At 37.1% G+C, this 19,062-nt stretch overlaps 1 protein-coding gene across 1 annotated transcript; it reads left to right on the top strand.

Moving 5' to 3' along the window:
* The first annotated feature begins 1,863 nt into the window (after window positions 1-1,863).
* Window positions 1,864-6,475, top strand: LOC132610521 (cation/H(+) antiporter 28). Its single transcript, XM_060324843.1, has 4 exons — window positions 1,864-2,062; window positions 2,676-3,671; window positions 4,127-4,717; window positions 5,741-6,475. The coding sequence occupies exons 1-4, from the start codon at window positions 1,889-1,891 to the stop codon at window positions 6,350-6,352; spliced, it is 2,373 nt and encodes a 790-aa protein (XP_060180826.1). The 5' UTR covers window positions 1,864-1,888; the 3' UTR covers window positions 6,353-6,475.
* Window positions 6,476-19,062: the final 12,587 nt, after the last annotated feature.

The following is a 19,062-nucleotide window of genomic DNA, read 5'->3' as shown; positions in this document are numbered from 1 at the left end:
ACTTCACCAAGTGTGGGAAGCACTAAGGCCTCGCTCAGCGAGGGCCAATTTCATCCTTAGTTGTTGCTTCCCCGTCCCAAAATTAGTGTTATCTTAGCGAAATCGCGCCCATTTAGAAATCACTAAGTATATGTGGACTTTACTAAACTACCCTAATTGTTAGATGTTATTTGAGAATTGAGCAATAATAAAAAAGACTAGTTCCATGCTAAGGGCATGGTTAAAAACACTTATCTTGAATTCCTAACGTGACACTTATTTTGGGACAAATATATATACATAAGAATATGATATATTTTCAAATATGATGATACTTCTTAGTTTACAAAACATAGCAATAGATTCCCTACAAAATTATATACGAAAATTTTCGCTCAAGGCTTAAAACAATTTCTCAAACTTTTGTGTATGAAAACTGTACAAAATGTGTATATCTAGATCAAAGCTTAAAAAGTTTGCTCAATTTTTTTGTATGAAATATGTATAGCTCGATCAAGGCTTAGAATTCTAACATATTTCATATATGAAGACTATGTAAATTTTGTATGAAATGCGTATATAACTGAATAAATTTTTTATAATGTTATGTTAGGTTAATTTAATACAACTACAAAAATATTGTATGCAACTTTCATACAATATTCATACAAATTTAATACAATTTTGAGTCTCGCTTTGATATTCAGAGTAATATTAAATTTCCAAAAACCAATATGAACTTTAAACAAATTTTATACAACTATATACATATTTTATACAGAATTTACACATAGTTTATACACGAACTATGTTTATAAATTTTGTATGAAATATTTATATAGCTGTATAATTTTTTTAAAACTTTCATGTTAATTTCTGAAAATTTAATACAACTCCGAATTTTGAACCGAAAGCCATTGATTCGTATAAAGATGTGCTAGTTGATTAATATCAAAGAGTTCGACTCGTAAGCCATTGATTCGTATACAGAGGTGCTAGTTGATTTTAGAGACAAATGAAAGAAACAAGAGAAGAAGAAGAGATATAGAATCTCATGAAAACATAAACAAAATTCAGCATATAAATAATTAGTTTACACACATCTCCTCTTACGAATTGAAATTTTATTTATGCTACATATATCGTAACATTAATTTGAGTCTTCAGATTCAAAGTATGAAGGTCCTAACAATGGGGGTCTTTGGCCTTTTCCTCCCAAATTTGCTCTTTCGCTCAAATTCGATTTGTCAGCCATGAGTTCGCCGATGAAGGAGACGACGAATTAGTTGCCGAAGCGTGGCCAGAAAGGTTGGGGCAGTTGAGTTCTAGGAGGAAATAGAGCATGGGGAGAAGGGGAAGGGAAGGTTGGGCAGCTATTCCGGATGAAACAGAGAAAGGGAAAAAGGGGAAATGAAGGGTGGGCTTTTAACTTGTCTAGATCTGGTATGTTTTGTAATAAAGTTGACATATTTTGTAAATAAAGAAAAGTATTCTTATGTTTTGTAATATAGTATCTTATGTAGTTGTGTTATGTAGATAGTCCAATAGTTATTGCTAAGGGAGTAACATATCTTTTTAAGAAAGTGGATATTTTAGCATTACCCAAAAATTAGCTACTAAGTAGGAGACATACTAACCACCTTAATCCACATAGTTAGTTAAAAGAGTAGGAGTAAGAGGATCCCCGCCTCTTGAGGAATGACTTCAAATCACCAAAAAATATTTTTAAATATTAAAAAGAAGAATTATTCGATTAAATAGAAATTTGATTGTTTTCTAAAATCATTCACTCAAAGATTATACATCCCTCTATTTTTATCTAGCAAAAATATTCCCAGAATTAATACACAACTATTCGTTTTCTCTTTTTATCTGAAGAACGAAATAAAGAAAGAAAGAAATAAAGAAAATGGATTTCTTGAGACAGAATAATACAAAAGTTGAATGCAGGAATCAGATTACGATAAGAATTGCATCAATGTCTGTTTACCTCTTAGGTTTCTTCTTTGCCATGTTCTTGTGCAACTGTGTCCACCTTCTTCTGCGCCCTATTTCACAACCTCGTATCGTTGCAGAGGCCATTGTAAGAAACCCATTTTCAAATCCTATGTCTAATTATGGACTACAGTGATACCTCTCTATAACATCCATCCTTGGTAACAACATTTCACTATAACAACCAAGTTTCTTCTGGAACTTATTCTCATGTTGTTCTATATTATATGTTTTGTATAACAACATTTCGTTATAATTGCAAAAAAAAAAAAAAAAAAAAAATCAGAACAAACGACGTCGTTATAAAGAGGTTTGACTGTATTTCCAATAGATCTGAGTTGATATGAACGGTGTTACGGGTTGCATTCTTATGTTTGTGATTATGCTACTCACACTTTTGTAACGGGGTTTAAAATGGTGCTAGCTAGTTGGAAAGGATAACGTCAGACATTCTGTGGCATAGACACATACAGTGAATTGTGGTTAGTTGAACATCCTTCGCCGGAAAAGTATATGTGTATATAGAAAATTATGTACACAATAGCATTTGAAATACTGCCTCATAGGAAGAATTAAGATCTGTTCATTGTTTTTAAAAATTCTTATTAAATTTTCTAATAATATACATGACTGTGATTTACTTTAATTTTCTCTTCGTGATTGATCACAAAATAATGAGAGTAAACATTTGTTTAATCCAGGTGGGATTGCTACTTAGCAATCTTGAATTCGTTCGTTCAAGGTTCTTAAACGACACTGAAGTTCAACAAACATTGAATTACATTGTGGACGCAATTATGGTGTGTCATATGTTTGTCGTGGGATTAGAGATAGATCCGAATATATTTCTCCAATTGACTTTACCAGAGGCTAAAGTTGCATATTCAGGGGTACTCACTACATTTGTCTTAGCATGCCTCGTCACTCCACTTCTCAGCATCTCTAAACAATCAAATGTTGTATTCAGTTCATGCCTCGCAATCGTTCTTGCTGGAACAGATTCTCCTTTATTAACTCGATTAATTACCGATCTCAAGATTGGAAAATCGGACATTGGTCGATTTATTGTTGAGGCCGGAATACATTCTGATGTAGTTTCGGTTCTCCTAATCACCATTGGATTTATCATTTTCGATCCGGATAAGAATTTTCATAATCGAAACGTGATAATGATGTTAAAGATGATGGCAATATTGGTGTTTCAAACACTGTTAGCATCAAAGGTTGTTCCATCCGTTATGAAATGGGTGAATAATGAAAATCCTGAAGGGAAACCCATGAAAGGGTCACATTTAGTTGTAGCACTGGCAATTATTATCTTAATAATTAGCATGTCCTACACTGTTAATTTCAACACGGTTCTGAGTGCATTCTTGGTTGGGCTATTTATGCCAAGAGAAGGGAGAATATCAAAGATGATGATTGGGAAAGTGAACTATATTTTTAGGACAATTTTCTATCCTTTGTTTTTCTTTTGGGTAGGGACAGAGGCTAAACTTTCAGAATTTGAGGCTGGGAGATTAATTACATGGGCACAAATAATAGTTCCATTCATAATTGTCACAGGTGGTAAAGTTCTTGGTTGTGTGGTTTCTGGATTGATGCTTGGATTTCATTGGCCTGAATCAATAGCCAGTGGATTGCTACTCAATATCAAAGGCCATTTTCAAGTCTATTTAGCTATTAATGCATTCCGTGTATGTCCTTATAGTATTTTATCACTTCTTTATGGGATAATAACTGCACTTTTTGTTGGTATTTTGATCCTTGTGATATTTGACTAAGCATATTTAACCTTCAAATAAGTGAAATTCGTGTGTTAATTTTGTCCTTTTACTTAGGGAATATGTTATATTTAAATGATCTATAGAACCATATTATGTTCAAATAAGAAGTACTCCCTACTAGTTAGCATAACACATGGATAATTAAATGGTCTAACAGTTAATAATTCATTAAATTTGTGAAGATTCACAGAGGGATCCAAGTTCATATTAAAAGTTTAATATCCTCAACTAGATATCACAAGGATCAAAATCATGTTTCCCAATGTTGTATGTTAAAATTACATCATCTCTGTCTTGGTGAATAAGTATGTCATCGCCAAGATGATACTGATTCTTGTTTGTTATAAGTTTGCTTCTTATTGTAGATGAATATCATAAGTATGTCAACAAGTATCACCTTGGTGTTTGTAACTTTCCTTACCATTATATACACCCCAGTGGTCGTCGCAAAAATTATTGAACGTGCGAGGAGACGTTCACCAACACAAAAAATGGCCCTTCAATGGCTTAATCCGACTAATGAGCTCCGAATATTGCTTTGCATTCGAAGTCCTCAGAATATTTTCTCAGCAATAAACTTCATGGAAATCTCTCGAGGGCCAGCAAATCCAGGGATCATGGTTTACTTAACTGATATGATTGATTTAACTGATAAAATAGCAGCAACATTAACTCATGGTCGTGGAGTTGATGCTGTGACAGTGACTGATCCTACTGTGGTTGAAATGAGGGAAAAAATTACCAAAGATGTTCAGGTTTATTTAAGTGAGGACTGTGAAGGGGTCAACTTAAGAAGAATGATGGCACTTTCAACGATCAATAACATGCACCAAGATATAAGCATCCTTGCTGAGGACCTATTGGTACATCTTATAATACTTCCTTTTCATAAGAATCAAGAGGAAGATGGACGACTTCAAGTGGGTCATTCAGGGTTTCGTCATATCAACCGTAAGGTATGTCTAACAAATTCCTCATTCCCTTTGGCTAAATTCGTGGTTGATGGACCATTTACATATGAAAAGAAGGTCAAATTTGACCCTGTGCTACTCAAAATTTGTCCTGAATATGACTCTCTGCCTTTAGGACAAAAGTCTTATTTTTTCTCTTAACCCCTAACAGAGCTCAAATGCGAGAGTATGTCACTTAAAACCATGTTCGAAAGTTGAGGGGTAAATATGAACCCTTTTCCTTGAAGAATTTAACCATGTGAAGTCCACCTATTTCATGCTTATGCTTCATTGATGGAAAATACGAGACGATGTGCTAACAACAAGCTTTTGAATGGACAAAATATGTTGCATTTAAAAAATTGAGCAATTTGGATAATATTACATGGAAAAATTGGACCTATTTGTTTCGTTCTTTCTTTGTTTCTTCTGTTGTTTCTGTATTTCTAAGAAACATCAAACTATTTAGAGTTTGTACAAGAAGCTAAGCTTGAGTGTTCGGTATAAACATAGGAAACAAATGAAACGCCCTTAATTTCTACGTCTAACGAAATTGCTGGAGCAAAAAAACTTATAGCTAGGACAATATATACTGCATCTCTTTTAATTTGTGAGCTTACAGTTGAGGAGATGGTTTACTATGTCCACGCTATTAGATTGATAGCGGCATAAATATGACCAGGAAAACACTAATATAATAACTTCTTAAATCAATGAGCAAATTAATATGATTTTGCAGTTCAGATAAACAAAGATAAATCATCACGTCGTCAGTATATTTGACTAATGAAAAACATAGTGTTCTTCATCCTCTAAAATGGTTGTGATGATTAATTTGAAATGCTTCTCCTAGACCATCAGCAAGATCTTTATCTCTACCTCTAGTGGAGTAAATGAAAGGTATATATCTACATTAGTTTTGTAGGGAAAAAAATATTTATGTCTAACTATTAAATTGTGAGATCATGATGTTTACGGAACTAAGGAAATTTTTTAACATGTTCACATGCTCATGGTTCCCTCTTCTAGGTTCTTCGAAATGCACCTTGCTCTGTGGGGATCCTAGTTGACAGGGGTCTTGGGAAAACCGTGATTGAAAGATCATCCATTTCCCTAAACGCAGCAGTAATCTTTATTGGTGGAAAAGATGACAGGGAAGCACTTGTTTATGCTGGACGTGTAGCGCGACACCCTGGAGTAAAGCTCACGGTAATTAGGTTTCTAGTAGAGGCCGCTGGAGACAGCGTATCGTCAAGAATTGGTAGAGCAAAATCCAATACAACTGAGCATTTAGAAGAGATGAAGATTGATGATGAGTGTTTTGCTGAATTTTACGACAAGCATGTTGCTGGAGGACGTGTCGCTTATGTGGAGAAATACCTTGTCAATTCTGGACAAACATTTTCTACACTAAGGTCATTAGAAGGGCAATATGGTTTGTTTATTGTGGGACGAGGTGGGAGGGTTAATTCTGTGTTAACAGTAGGGATGAGTGATTGGGAAGAGTGTCCTGAGTTAGGTCCTATTGGAGATATTCTTTCTGCTTCTGATTTCTCAGTAACTGCCTCAGTGTTGATCATTCAACAACATAGCCTTAAAGGAGAATTAGATGGACTTCATGACGAATTCTCAATCATGTAACATTTTGTTCATATTCAAGTTATAACATAAGTACTAGTGTTCATAAGGGTTTCTTCGATTTCATAAACATAAAATCATCCGTCCAACTCCTCCAAACTTAAGATTTTGCTCTTTCTTTAGTAAAAGAAAAGAGAAAGACAGGAGAGAGACAAATACACAAGTTAAAACCATGTGAATTGTGATCATGCCGATTATTTAAATTGAATTTCCGTACACGATGATACATCATTCACAATTCAAAAGAACTTTAAAAAATATGAATACTTATAATTTTCAAGCTGAATGTCATACTAATTACTGCTCCACCCCATATGGTTGTTATATTTCAATATTGTAACTAAATAACACTAGTATCACAATTATTTGCAAGGTTAATCAGATTATGTAAACTTCAACTCTTTCAAGTCATATCTGAATTTCAAAATCTTGCTCTTCATACCACTCTCCACTAATATATATTATCATTATACCAAAGGCCAACTTAACAGGGGGATTTAACACAAGGTTCAAAATTTAAAGGAGAGAATATCAAAAGTACGAAAACATATATATATTTGGTATTGAAGTTATTTTTTTCAGATGTTCAATGGAAGATAACTTTTTTATTTTTTTTTATTTTTTATATACATCAAAGTAGCGATGATATAATTTCAGTTATGTGTTAGAACAGTAGCTTATACAAATTTGAAATCTTTTTATTTTATTATATACATCAAAGTAGCGATGATACAATTTCAGTTATGTGTTAGAATAGTGGCTTATACAAATTTGAAATCCTTTACAAATAATGGTTATACAACATACTGAATGATGTTAATGGCTTTATAAATATTGTCATTCTTCAAAACTCAAGATTCTTTGGATGATACCGTTTCTCTCATACAATCACTTCTCGACTCTTTGAAGCAATGCCCCTTCATCGGCTATCATCCATGTTAGCAGAAACATAAAAGAAAGAACATAAGATTTAATTTTGTTCAGATCAAAGTGATCCTACGTCCATCAGAGAATAATTGGCTTTATATCGTTAATATAGAAAGTTGTGATTTCCCATGTACACCGAAAAGAATTGCTCTCTCAACTCTCTACTCTTACAATGAAGTTATGATTTTAGGATGGTTAAACAATGAAGAATGATCAACCTTTTATAGCTGACCAAACTCGGGCTCCAAGCTCAAAAAAAGAAAAGAAAAAAAAAATCCATAATTTGTCCTCCACTAATTTTTCTTGCTCCCCAAGTTCATTCCTAGCCAAGTATATTGGCGCATGTGACTTACTACCACATGGGTTGTACCCCACAAAACCCAACTCTTTCAATGTCCACCTTGGTTTGCGTCACAAGCATACGTACGAACAACTCCAGCCAAAACTTCTTTACTGGGCAACCCCGGTGTAAGAAAAAATAAGAATCAAATCATAATTGAACATACCGCCTCCACCTAACAATTGTTGTTTTCGGAGTTGCATCAGTTGATGTGTATCTCGCCAAGTCCTTGCAGTGTGCAAACTTAGGGAGAGGGACTATCTTAGTCAACATGTCTGCAGCGTTATCGTCTATGATAACCTTAACGACCTCGATACTTCCCTCTTCAACATCCCAAATAAAATGAAATCTGACATCTATGTGTTTAGTGGGCTCATGACATCTCTAATTTTTAATCAGATGAATAGCAATCTAACTATCACATCTAAGAGTTGATTCATGCTGAATAAAACTCAATTCTATCATCAAACCTTTCAACCAGATAGCTTCTTTCACCGCCTCCGTTGCTGCCATGTATTGTGCTTCTGTTGTAGACAAAGGGACAATCGACTGTTGATTTAATTTCCAACTAACCGAACTGCCAAGAACGGTTAAGATGTATCCAGATATGGACCTCCTTTTGTCAAGATCCCCTTCTTAGTCAGAATCAACATAACTGAGAATTGAAATACCTCCACGACCTTTTCGAAAGGTCACACCAATATCAAAAGCTCTTTTGAGATATCTCAATATCCACTTGACCGCTTCATAATGCCTCCTTCCTGGATTTGACATGTATCTGCTTACCACACTTACAGATTGAGCAATATTTGGATGTGTACACACCATAACATACATAATGTTACCATCTACGCAGGCATAAGAAATCTTTGACATATGCTCCACCTCATCCTCAAACTGAGGCATTTGTAACTCTGGAAGTCTAAAATGAGGAGCTAATAGTGTACATACAGGCTTGAACTTATGCTTATTGAATCTCCCAAGAACCCTTTCGATGTACCTCTTCTAAGAAAGATGTACAACAACGTCTTCTCTTGAAATGCCCATACAAAGGATTTTCTTTGCAGCTCCCATATCTTTGACATATTGTTGGCATAAGCACATATGAATTTTGATGATTGACAAATAAACCAGTTTTAGAGACAAATGGTTGAAATAATGCGAATGAACTAAACACAGAAAGATGATAGACAAAGTGCCTAAACAAGGTGGGTGAACAAGGTCCGCAAGTATGTTCTATTGCAGAGACAGGTCCAATGAATAGATCAGAGACTTTGCATGACAAGGGTGATTGAAACAGGTCTATGGACATGTTCCATCTCAGACAGTAAGAAGATTCAGAGAAGGAAGAAGCAGGTGCTTGAACCAGGTCCAAGAACATGTTCCAACTCAGTGACCTACTGTAAGTAGGATTTATGTTTTGTGGTAAAGACTTGGCGGAGAAGTTTGTAGGATTTTTTGCCATAATTATCGAGGTACTTCAGACTCCTACAAGGACACTAAAGAAGCTTGAATGCAAGAATCCCAAGTCAGCTCAAACCCTAACTCTCATAATGGGCCTTACCTTGTAGGGATTGAGTTCAGCTGACTTGACGCAAACCTAGCACTATAAATATTCAAGTCATGCCATCAAGACGTTTTGCGCTACTCACCAAGAGAGAAAATCAACCAAATTGAGAGAGTTTTGATTACGGAAGTGCGACCCTGATACAACAAAGAAGATTGAAGAAATTGTTTCATAGAGTTTATGTGTTACAGTTATTGAGTCTATATATGTGTATTATGTTGGTATATCGAGTTCTACCTTTATATGTTTTTCTAGAAGTATATAATGTAGGTATAAACAGTTAGTCAAATTCAACTACAAATTGGGATAACTTGAAGTGTGCTCATTAGTCTAGTGAGATTAGTGAGATAAGAATAGAGTTTAGTTCCTAGGTTATAGTGTTTGTAACTTGAATTTACATAGGATCATAGGGAGTTTGAGAAAAATCCTACAGAGGTGTAGGTCATGTTTTTTTCACCCTTGTGAGCCGGGTGATTTCCACGTAAAAATTGTTGTGTCCTTATTGAACTGTTCTTTACTGTTCCGCAAATGCTAGCTTGGAACAGGTAGGGTAACATGTTCTATCCTATAGGCGAAAATCTAGTACATAATAGGATAGATAACTGGGTGTGCGAAATATCACATATGCATCCTGAGGAGAGTCCCAAAATTGTCTATTAATACAGTACATTTGACAACATTCAATGTAATTAAGGCCAGAAATGCAAAAGGCTCAAGGCATTACTAAAGTAACACTTTTTTTTGTAATAAAATGTTTTTAGGTCATTAGGTATTGAAGTTGAAGTGATAATAATGTTTAAGAGCACAAAAGTCAATGAATGTTTAAAGGTCATTTTTGTTTTTCAACTTTTCACTTTGGGGCTTTTCACTTATAACAGAGTATGATAATGTCCCTAATGAAATATTTAATTGTTGATTACAAGATGTTGTGTTGGAAATAGATTCTTTAGTCATGGCTAAGATTTTATCATGTATATGATCCATGGCACATTGCTATCATTGTGGAGGATATCAAACATTTGTTGCACCACTGTTTAGTACACATTCAACATATTTTCTAAGAGGGGAATAATTTGGCTGATTGTCTAGCTAATCTGGCATTTGAACATCATGGAAGAATAAGTTTTAGCACATTCACATACCTATCAACAACACCTAGAAAATTACCACGCAGTGACAAGTAAAAAGATCCAGCATACATGACAGGCTTGATGAAAAGAAGAAACTGGAAATTCATGAGCATTATTATCAGAACATGGCTGAGCATTACAACACGCTTAAGCAGCCAAAATATACAACCCAGATATGCAGACAAGGGGACAGAGGCAGAAGGAGATCAACTTACAATTTTTGTGCTTATAGCTGATGTCATAACTCTTGAGTTGTTGTTTCTCATTCTAGCTAGTTCATATTTCATACATGATGTAATTACATTTTGGATTCTAATTATTAATAAAAATCACCACTAGGTAGCTGTCTAGTGGACTATTTGTTTAAAAAAAAATAGTTAATTGTTTTGCTAGAAACAAAAAGATGATATAGCAGTTGGTGGCCATTATAGTACAGATTAAACAAGTTATTATATCCTCTAATTAATAATTATAATCTTGAGGGCGGAAATGTCACAATTTGTATAGATTATTTCAAAATAATTTCAACTCTCCTGCAAAAAAAAAAAGAAAACTTGCCAAAGGTATTTTTCAGCAAGTAAATCATTTTTCAAAATACATTGGTCAAAAAAGGACTTCCGGCAAGGATGTGGCCTGGTCGTCAGTGAAGTTGGAGCAATGAGATCTCATGGTCAAGTTTCAACAAAGGCAAAAAATATTAGCCGAATATTTTTCATCTGTCTAAGCTTTGGTGAGCAGAGTTGCTTGATATTTATGCTAGTGGCAGGTAGCATGCACCAGGTAAAATAGCGAAGTGTGCACAATTGATCGGGGCACCACCTATATAATAAAATGACTTTTGTCATACCAAACACACTTAAATTGAAAAATGGTAAGAGAATGTTGGTGTTGGCTATGTACTTGGTATTTTGGAATGAGGTGGACGGAAGTGCAAGTTATAAGTAGGAGGACTTATTCCTACTAAAGGATAAAGAGTAACATAATGGTGAGAAGTCGAACAAACTGTGAGAGAGTAAAAAAGGGGTGGAGTTGAAAGAAAACTAAAATAGCTTAAGTTAAGAAAACTCTGTAATTTTGATAGTGAATAGGGTTCTTACTTTATTCACATTAATATTACCGTTAAAGGAGCCCTCGAGTAATTTTCTTGAGGAAATTTTTCAAAGACTTACCTGTTATAAAATAAAGACTATAAAGTAAATATACCAGACAAGTATATAGAAAGAGACTAATATATTATTCGACTTCGAACTGATGTATAAATGAAGTGAATTAGCTTCGTATTTATAGAGGAAAAGAAGCTGCTGCGAGGATTTTCAAGAAGTTACTGCGAAGCTTTTCAGAAGCTGCTGGCGAGGTGCGTGCTTGAGCTACTTGCAAGTTGCCTGCTTGATTACAAGCCTAAGGAAGTTGCTCCAAGGCTTTTAAGGACGTTGCTGACAAGCTGCCTGCTTGAGCTACTTACAAGCTACCTGTTTGATTACAACTTTATCCAATTGCAAGTTTATCAAATAGCAAGCTTATTCAGTTGACTGTGTATTTGAATAGACATCCACAATACGGTGTATTTATAACACTCCCTCTTGGATGTTCATTAATAGATTTGTTTTGCTTAAAAAAAAATTAATAGATTTGTGCCTCGTTAAAACCTTACTAGGAAAAACGCAGTGGGAAAATCCAACTGAAGGAAAAAGAGTACACATCTAGTAATACGCATTATGTTACACCCCGTACTTTCTTTAAGTTTCTTCATGAGTTAGTTTCTATTGATTCAGAAAAGCGGAGTTATTTTCGAGGATATGTGAGATTAGACGTGTTCATCTTGAGTATATGTCACGACCCAAACTGATGAGTCATGACGAGTGTCTAACCTCTATTGACCAAACACCCCTATACTCAAATCTGAACCATATTGAACATCAAGGGCCCATAAGTGACTAAAACTGATCGCATACTGCCTCATGAAGGGGTGACATCATAAAATCTGTACATTTATATACATACAAGCTGAGAGAACAGTGCAAGCCAACTGGGCCGTTAGATATACTGTACACAAAAGAATAGGAGCCGACCAGGCTACATCATCTGACATACACGTACACCTGTTTGTAGACCTCTAGTGGAATAGAAAACTGTTATATCCCGCATTTTTTACATTCGGATAATTCAAGATAATTGCGGGAAGTTAAGAGCAAGGCTATATTTTTTATCTTGTTTAACACACAAGTTGCTTATGAAAATTTTGATGTGGAAATATTAAGAAAGGCTAGGGGTAAAAATGAAAATTTCACAAGGTGGTTCATGGTAATATTGGAATTTGGAGAATAATTTTTCATGAATTACAAAAAAAAAAAAGGGCTTGAGTTAATGGGCCATTTGGCCGTCCAAAATGGAGTGGGCTTAGGCCCACATAGAAGCTTAATGAACAAGATAAAAGATGACAAAGTCATCATATTTTCATCTTTATCCCTAGAAATTTCAAGAAGCTTGGAGAACAAAAAGAGAAGGCAAAAAAAAAAAATAATAAGAGGCCATTCGGCCATACCCTAACCAAACAAGAACCTTGGAAAAAATGATCAAAAATTATTTTCTTCTAGCTAAAAAACCCATTGAAAGGTCCCTAGAAAAGTGAAGTGGTCATTGCAGCAAGTAAAACATCTATTCTTGCAAGCTACAATTCTAGCCAAGTGAGATGTAAAGGGAAAAAAGGTAAGGTTTAATCCTTTTCTTATATGTTATGGATGATTATGTATGTTGTAATATGTAAAAGTGGGTGAAATTCATGAAAATATGAATAAAGGTTGTGGCCGTTTATATGGGTGCTATGTAGAAATGATGAACCAATTATTTTATCTAGTGTTTTGGTTGTTGTTGTCATGAGTTCTATGATGAAAATGAAAGTTAATGATTCTAGTGAAGTTGTAATGGTTGGAGAGTTGTTTTAGAAGTTAATGTGATTTGAATATAGTCTTCTTGTATTTATGGAAGATAATGTTGTTGGTGTATGAAGTGTTGGAGTAGTTTATGAATTTGAAAGAAGGAAATGTGTTGTTATTGTTCTTGTTGAATTTGGAAGGTTTCGGGTGGAGTGGAATATCGGTTAGATTATTGTGAATATTGTGCGGATTGTTTGAAGCGTTATTGAACATTGTTTGAATGGTTTCGGATTAGTACTTGAATATGTGAGCAAATATGAATTGGATATAAATGAAACGCCGTCGAAGTTTTGTAGAAAGAAGTTGCTAACGTTAGTATGCTTTTTGAATTGATTGTGGATATTGTTAGAATTAATGTTGGTGTTGTTGTTGATAATTTTGCCGAGTTAAATTCTCGGATTTGTTGCTGATGATTTAGCCAAGTTGGATTCCCGGGGATGGTGGTATTTACAGGGGAAGTGCTGCCGAAATTTCTGTAAATAAAGAGTTGGTGTAGAATTGGATTCTTAAGTGTTTGTGGCTAATGTTTGGTATGTATGAATATTGTTGTAGATCTTGCGAAGCGAAAGACTTAAGTTTGGATTAGCGTAGGAAGAGGGCAAGGTATGTAAGACTTACCCTTTCTTTCTTTTGGCATGATCTTTGTGAAACCAACATGACAAAGTATATGTATGATTTCAAAGAAATTCTCATTCTTAGAGCCACTAAGATGGCTAATGTTTTTGACTTCCGAAGAACTATTTTGCCATGTCTTGATACAAGTGTGTGGTTCCAAAAGTTCTATGTTGATTTGATCCATAGCGATATTAGAAAGGTACCTAATATGATTGTTGCTTGGATTTTCCAAAAATGGCTTCTAAAACGTTCGTAGAAGGTTCTGTACTTCAAACGCTGATAACTTTCTTGTACTAAGTCGGATTGACCCGAAACTTGTTTCTGAGCCTTCAGGTGTCGGTTTATGTACGTACTCATCGAGTCTTGAAAATTTGTTCTATGTGCATATGTATATGAGGTGACGCCTTATGAGATTTATGATCTTATTCCGTGTTCTCTTAACGATGTTACTCGTTGCTAGTCTCATCTTATAATGATTGTTCCTTCAAGGTGAGACAAAGCCATGATGATTATTCCATAATATAATCGGAGGATTGCCGACCTTACGTCACTCCGATAGAGACATAACATTCTTTGGGCTCTCCTATATGCTGCTTACATGATATATGTATATGATACATGAACATGATATATGTATATGTATATGGGGAAGATGGGAAGAAGGTGAGGCGCTATAGACGCATAGCCACCTGATCAGTTGGTATCGAAGCCGGTTGTGGGGCAAACCCAGTGGTGGGGCAAACCTCAGCAAGAACGCTGAGTCCCAAAGGTGGGGTGAGCGAAAGGATTGCCTTAGGCGAATCACACATTGGTTTAGGCAAATCCCGCATTGGTTCAGGCAAATCCCACATCGGTTAATATTGTCCCGGACGCGGGATATATTTGGTTACATGAATGGGAGCCGATTTTGCTCGGCAATATAATATGTTCTATTTTCTATGTATATGAAAAAGAAATGTTTTCAAAAGAAAGATAAACATGCATGGCATCCGACCTATGAGGCACTCTAATGTACAGGTTGCTCTTCTATCTCATGATATGCTCTATATTTCCTTTATGTCATTATTCATGCTATGTATCTCTCGTATAATATTATTCATGCCTTACATACTCGGTACATTAGTCGTACTGACGCCCTTCTTGTGGACGTTGCGTTTCATGCCACGCAGGTAAGCAGGTAGATGCGTTGGATCCCTAGGAGCTCCACCAGCGGTACATTGAGGGCGCTCCAGTTGTTCCGGAGCTTCAGTTTATCGGTACTACTTTTGTGTATATATTTGGGCACGGCAGAATCCGGCCCTCCTTGTGAATATATGTATCTTGTTTAGAGGCTCGTAGACAGACATGTACAGTCAGATGTAGTACACTCTTGTTCGTCCTTGTTGCTGTATAATATGTTAGCAGAGTTTATTGACACTTGTTTACGTGTATGCTATTAATGATGGTGTTGAGTAAAGTAATGACGATATCATCCATATGGCCCACTCAGTAGTAAGAGTAAGATGCAAGATAAGAGGTGCTTGGTATAGTAGTATCGGGTACCCGTCACGACCTCTAGTGGGGTCGTGACAAAAGTGGTATCAGAGCAGTTCGTCCTATAGAGTCCTGTTTATGGGTGTGTGGCGCGCCACACTTATAAACAGGGGGTTGCAAGGCATTTAGGAAATCTGACCATCTTTGTACTCTAGATCATGCGATAGAGCTATGTTACCAGGTTTGCATGTTCTTTTCTTAATGATGTGTTATGGTTTTAGCAATGCCTGTGAAGAGGAAAGCTACGGCGGCCCAGAAGGGCTAGACGGTGGCTGGAAGAAGAGTTGAACGGGAGCCACCGGCGGAAGTAGAAGAAGGCGAGTCTCACAACGAAGCTCCTCCTCAGACTTCTCATGATCTCCCCGTGTCGGTAGAGCAGGAAGGAGCTCCAGCTCCAGCCCCAGTACCTCCAGTTCCACCGCCAGCAGCTTCGGGCCAGCAGATAACAGAGGCTATTCAGTTGCTGACCCAGTTAGTTGCCGCACAAGCTCAGCGGCAAGGTGCGGGCCAAGGAGACAGGGCAGTGAGTGCAAGAGCTCGTGATTTTATCACCCTGAATCCTCCGGAGTTTTTTGGATCGAAACTTGAGGAAGACCCACAAGGTTTCATAGACGAGATATTGAGGACACTAAGGATAATACATGCTTCGGATACAGAGTCAGTAGAGTTGACTTCATATAGATTGCGCGATGTAGCGGTCCAGTGGTATAATGCTTGGATATCTTCAAGGGGAGCAAATGCACCTCCCTCAGTTTGGCAAGAATTCACCGAAGCATTCCTGCGACATTACTTACCACCAGAGGTTCGACGGGCTCGAGCCGATATGTATTTGAATCTCAAACAGGGAAATATGAACGCCCGGGAATATAGTCTTCGTTTTAACTCTTTAGCCAGGTATTCCCCAGCCATGGTGGCCGATATGGGAGATCGTGTACATCGGTTCGTGAGTGGGTTGGGGCCACATTTAGTTAAAGATTTCTTGACGGCTTCACTCCAGGATGGAATGACTATCGCTCGTATCCAGGCCCATGCCCAGAACCTGGAGGAGCAGCAGCAGCCACAGAGAAGTGAACGTGATTCTGATAGAGGGCGCAGTAAAAAGGCTAGGTCTTTTGGTGCTGGCAGTGAGTATAGAAGAGGGCAGAGGCAGCAATATTCCAGGCATTCAAGCCAATCAGTGGCCAGCGCACCTCCTTTATTTGTGGGCAAAGGATTTGATCGTTCTATTTATTCAAGACAGGACTAAAGCTCAAGAGTTTTGGGTTCTCCGTTAGGAGGAGCTCCCATTCAGAGGATACCATCAATTCCACAATGCAGCCAGTGCGGAAAATTTCAACCGGGTCCGTGTCGCCACGGCTCGGATGCTTGTTATGCTTGTAGACAAATTGGGCACATGATGCGTAAGTGTCCATTAGTAGATTGTAGCGGTAGGAGCTAGCCCGCAGGGTCGATGGCGGGTTCTTCTTCATCTGTGCGCCCGTTAGGGTAAAGCTCACAAGCACCAGCGGGCCGCGGTAGAGGAAAAGGAGGGGCAGTTAGTTCAAGTGGCCCGCAGAACCGTATCTATGCACTGGCGGGACGGCCGGATCCTGAATCTTGTCCCGACGTCGTTAGAGGTATGCTATTGGTATTCTCCTATGATGTGTATGTGTTGATTGATCTAGATTCTACTCTATCATATATCGCTCCTTGTATTGCTGAACGTGTTGGGTGAAACCTGAGCCAAATCAAACGGTTTGGGATGTCTATGCGTATTGGCAACCAAGGTGCTTTCGGCACTATTGGGAATCTGGAAATCCAGGACGAAAGGTAGTCGTACGCATAGGTGATAGGTGAATGTTGGGGATTGCGAAGGTTAAAATAGTAATTGTTAGAGGAGAGATGTGTTACGAAAGTGTTTCGGAAGTTGTCAAGACCCCAACTTGCTCTAGACTACGTGATATAGGTCGTGCGGGGGAAGTGGATGCAGATATACCAGCATTAAGGCACCGAAATGCATTAGAATTTCGAGGTTAAGCGTGCTAGGGTTTGAGCAATTTTAGGATGGGTGACCCCCTGGGAAGTGTACTAAAAGTTCCATAAATGTAGATATAGGAGACGAATGTGAAACTAGGGCAACCTAAAGGAAGTTAGGGTACATGGAGTGGTTAGAAACCATATAGAGGTCGCGTAGGCTGAGACGGACTAGACTGGTAAAAAGAAAGAAAGTGCAACACGGGCTCTGGAATCAGAGTAAGTTGAATAGCGATTGGAAATGTTTGTGAGCGAAATGGTAGTAAATATATATATATGCATATGACATCTCATTTGTGACTGTATCGATCGATAGGTGAATCCCAGCAACCAGTGTTTCGATATATAGAAGACACTAACCGAACGGAATTCAAGAGACATAGTGAAAGACATAAGTACAGATGTTACAGGGTAAAACTGATACTAGATCCACCACTAGTTAAGGCTGGAAAGTCCTAATACAGTGATATTCGAGAACAGAAAGAAAGTGAGTACGTAGAGAGTAAGGAGCTTCGAAGTATCAGAAATATCAAAGGAAGGACCGGGATAATGAGCAGCTGACCGGAAAAACCCATGATGTGGAATGAGAGATTTATGTGAAGATCGAGAGGTTCGACTATAAAGAAAACAGGATGAAAGATAAAGAACGGGCATGAAGGAAAGGACGTAGAAATAAATTGACAACGAGTGTAATATGAGGCAGATATAGGGAGAAAATACGGAAGGTACCTGGAGAGGTCAACAAATATAAAAAGGACAACTGAAACGGCACCATATGAGGCTTGGTATAGCAAGAAGCGCAAGTCACCAATCGGTTGGTTCGATTTTGGTGGACTAAGTTAATCGGCCCACGGCCTACAGGCAACCTAAGCTGCTAAAACGGATGTGTTAAGTGATCGTATGTGACGACGATAAAGGAGACCTCCCCGAAGTATTATAATACACCATGAGGCCAGTTCAACATTCGAGGACGAATGTTCTAAAGGGGGGAGGATGTTATATCCCGCATTTTGTACATTCGGATAATTCAAGATAATTGCGGGAAGTTAAGAGCAAGGCTATATTTTTGATCTTGTTTAACACACAAGTTGCTTATGAAAATTTTGATGTGGAAATATTAAGAAAGGCTAGGGGTAAAAGGGAATTTCACAAGGTGGTTCATGGTAATATTGAGGAAGGCTAGGGGAAAATTTGGAATTTGGAGAATAATTTTTCATGAATTACAAAAAAAAAAAAAAATGGGCGTGAGTTAATGGGCCATTTGGCCGTCCAAAATGGAGTGGGCTTAGGCCCACATAGAAGCTTAATGAACAAGATAAAAGATGACTAAGTCATCATATTTTCATCTTTATCCCTAGAAATTTCAAGAAGCTTGGAGAACAAAAAGAGAAGGAAAAAAAAAATAAGAGGCCATTCGGCCATACCCCAACCAAACAAGAACCTTGGAAAAAAATGATCAAAAATTATTTTCTTCTAGCTAAACAACCCATTGAAAGGTCCCTAGCAAAGTGAAGTGGTCATTGGAGCAAGTAAAACATCTATTCTTGCAAGCTACAATTCTAGCCAAGTGAGAAGTTAAGGGAAAAAGGTAAGGTTTAATACTTTTCTTATATGTTATGGATGATTATGTATGTTGTAATATGTAAAAGTGGGTG

The sequence above is a fragment of the Lycium barbarum genome, chromosome 9 (assembly GCF_019175385.1).
Source record: "Lycium barbarum isolate Lr01 chromosome 9, ASM1917538v2, whole genome shotgun sequence".
In the NCBI taxonomy this organism is placed as follows: Eukaryota; Viridiplantae; Streptophyta; class Magnoliopsida; order Solanales; family Solanaceae; genus Lycium; species Lycium barbarum.
The sequence above is the reverse complement of the archived record's forward strand: the minus strand, read 5'-3'. Positions and strand labels throughout refer to the sequence as shown.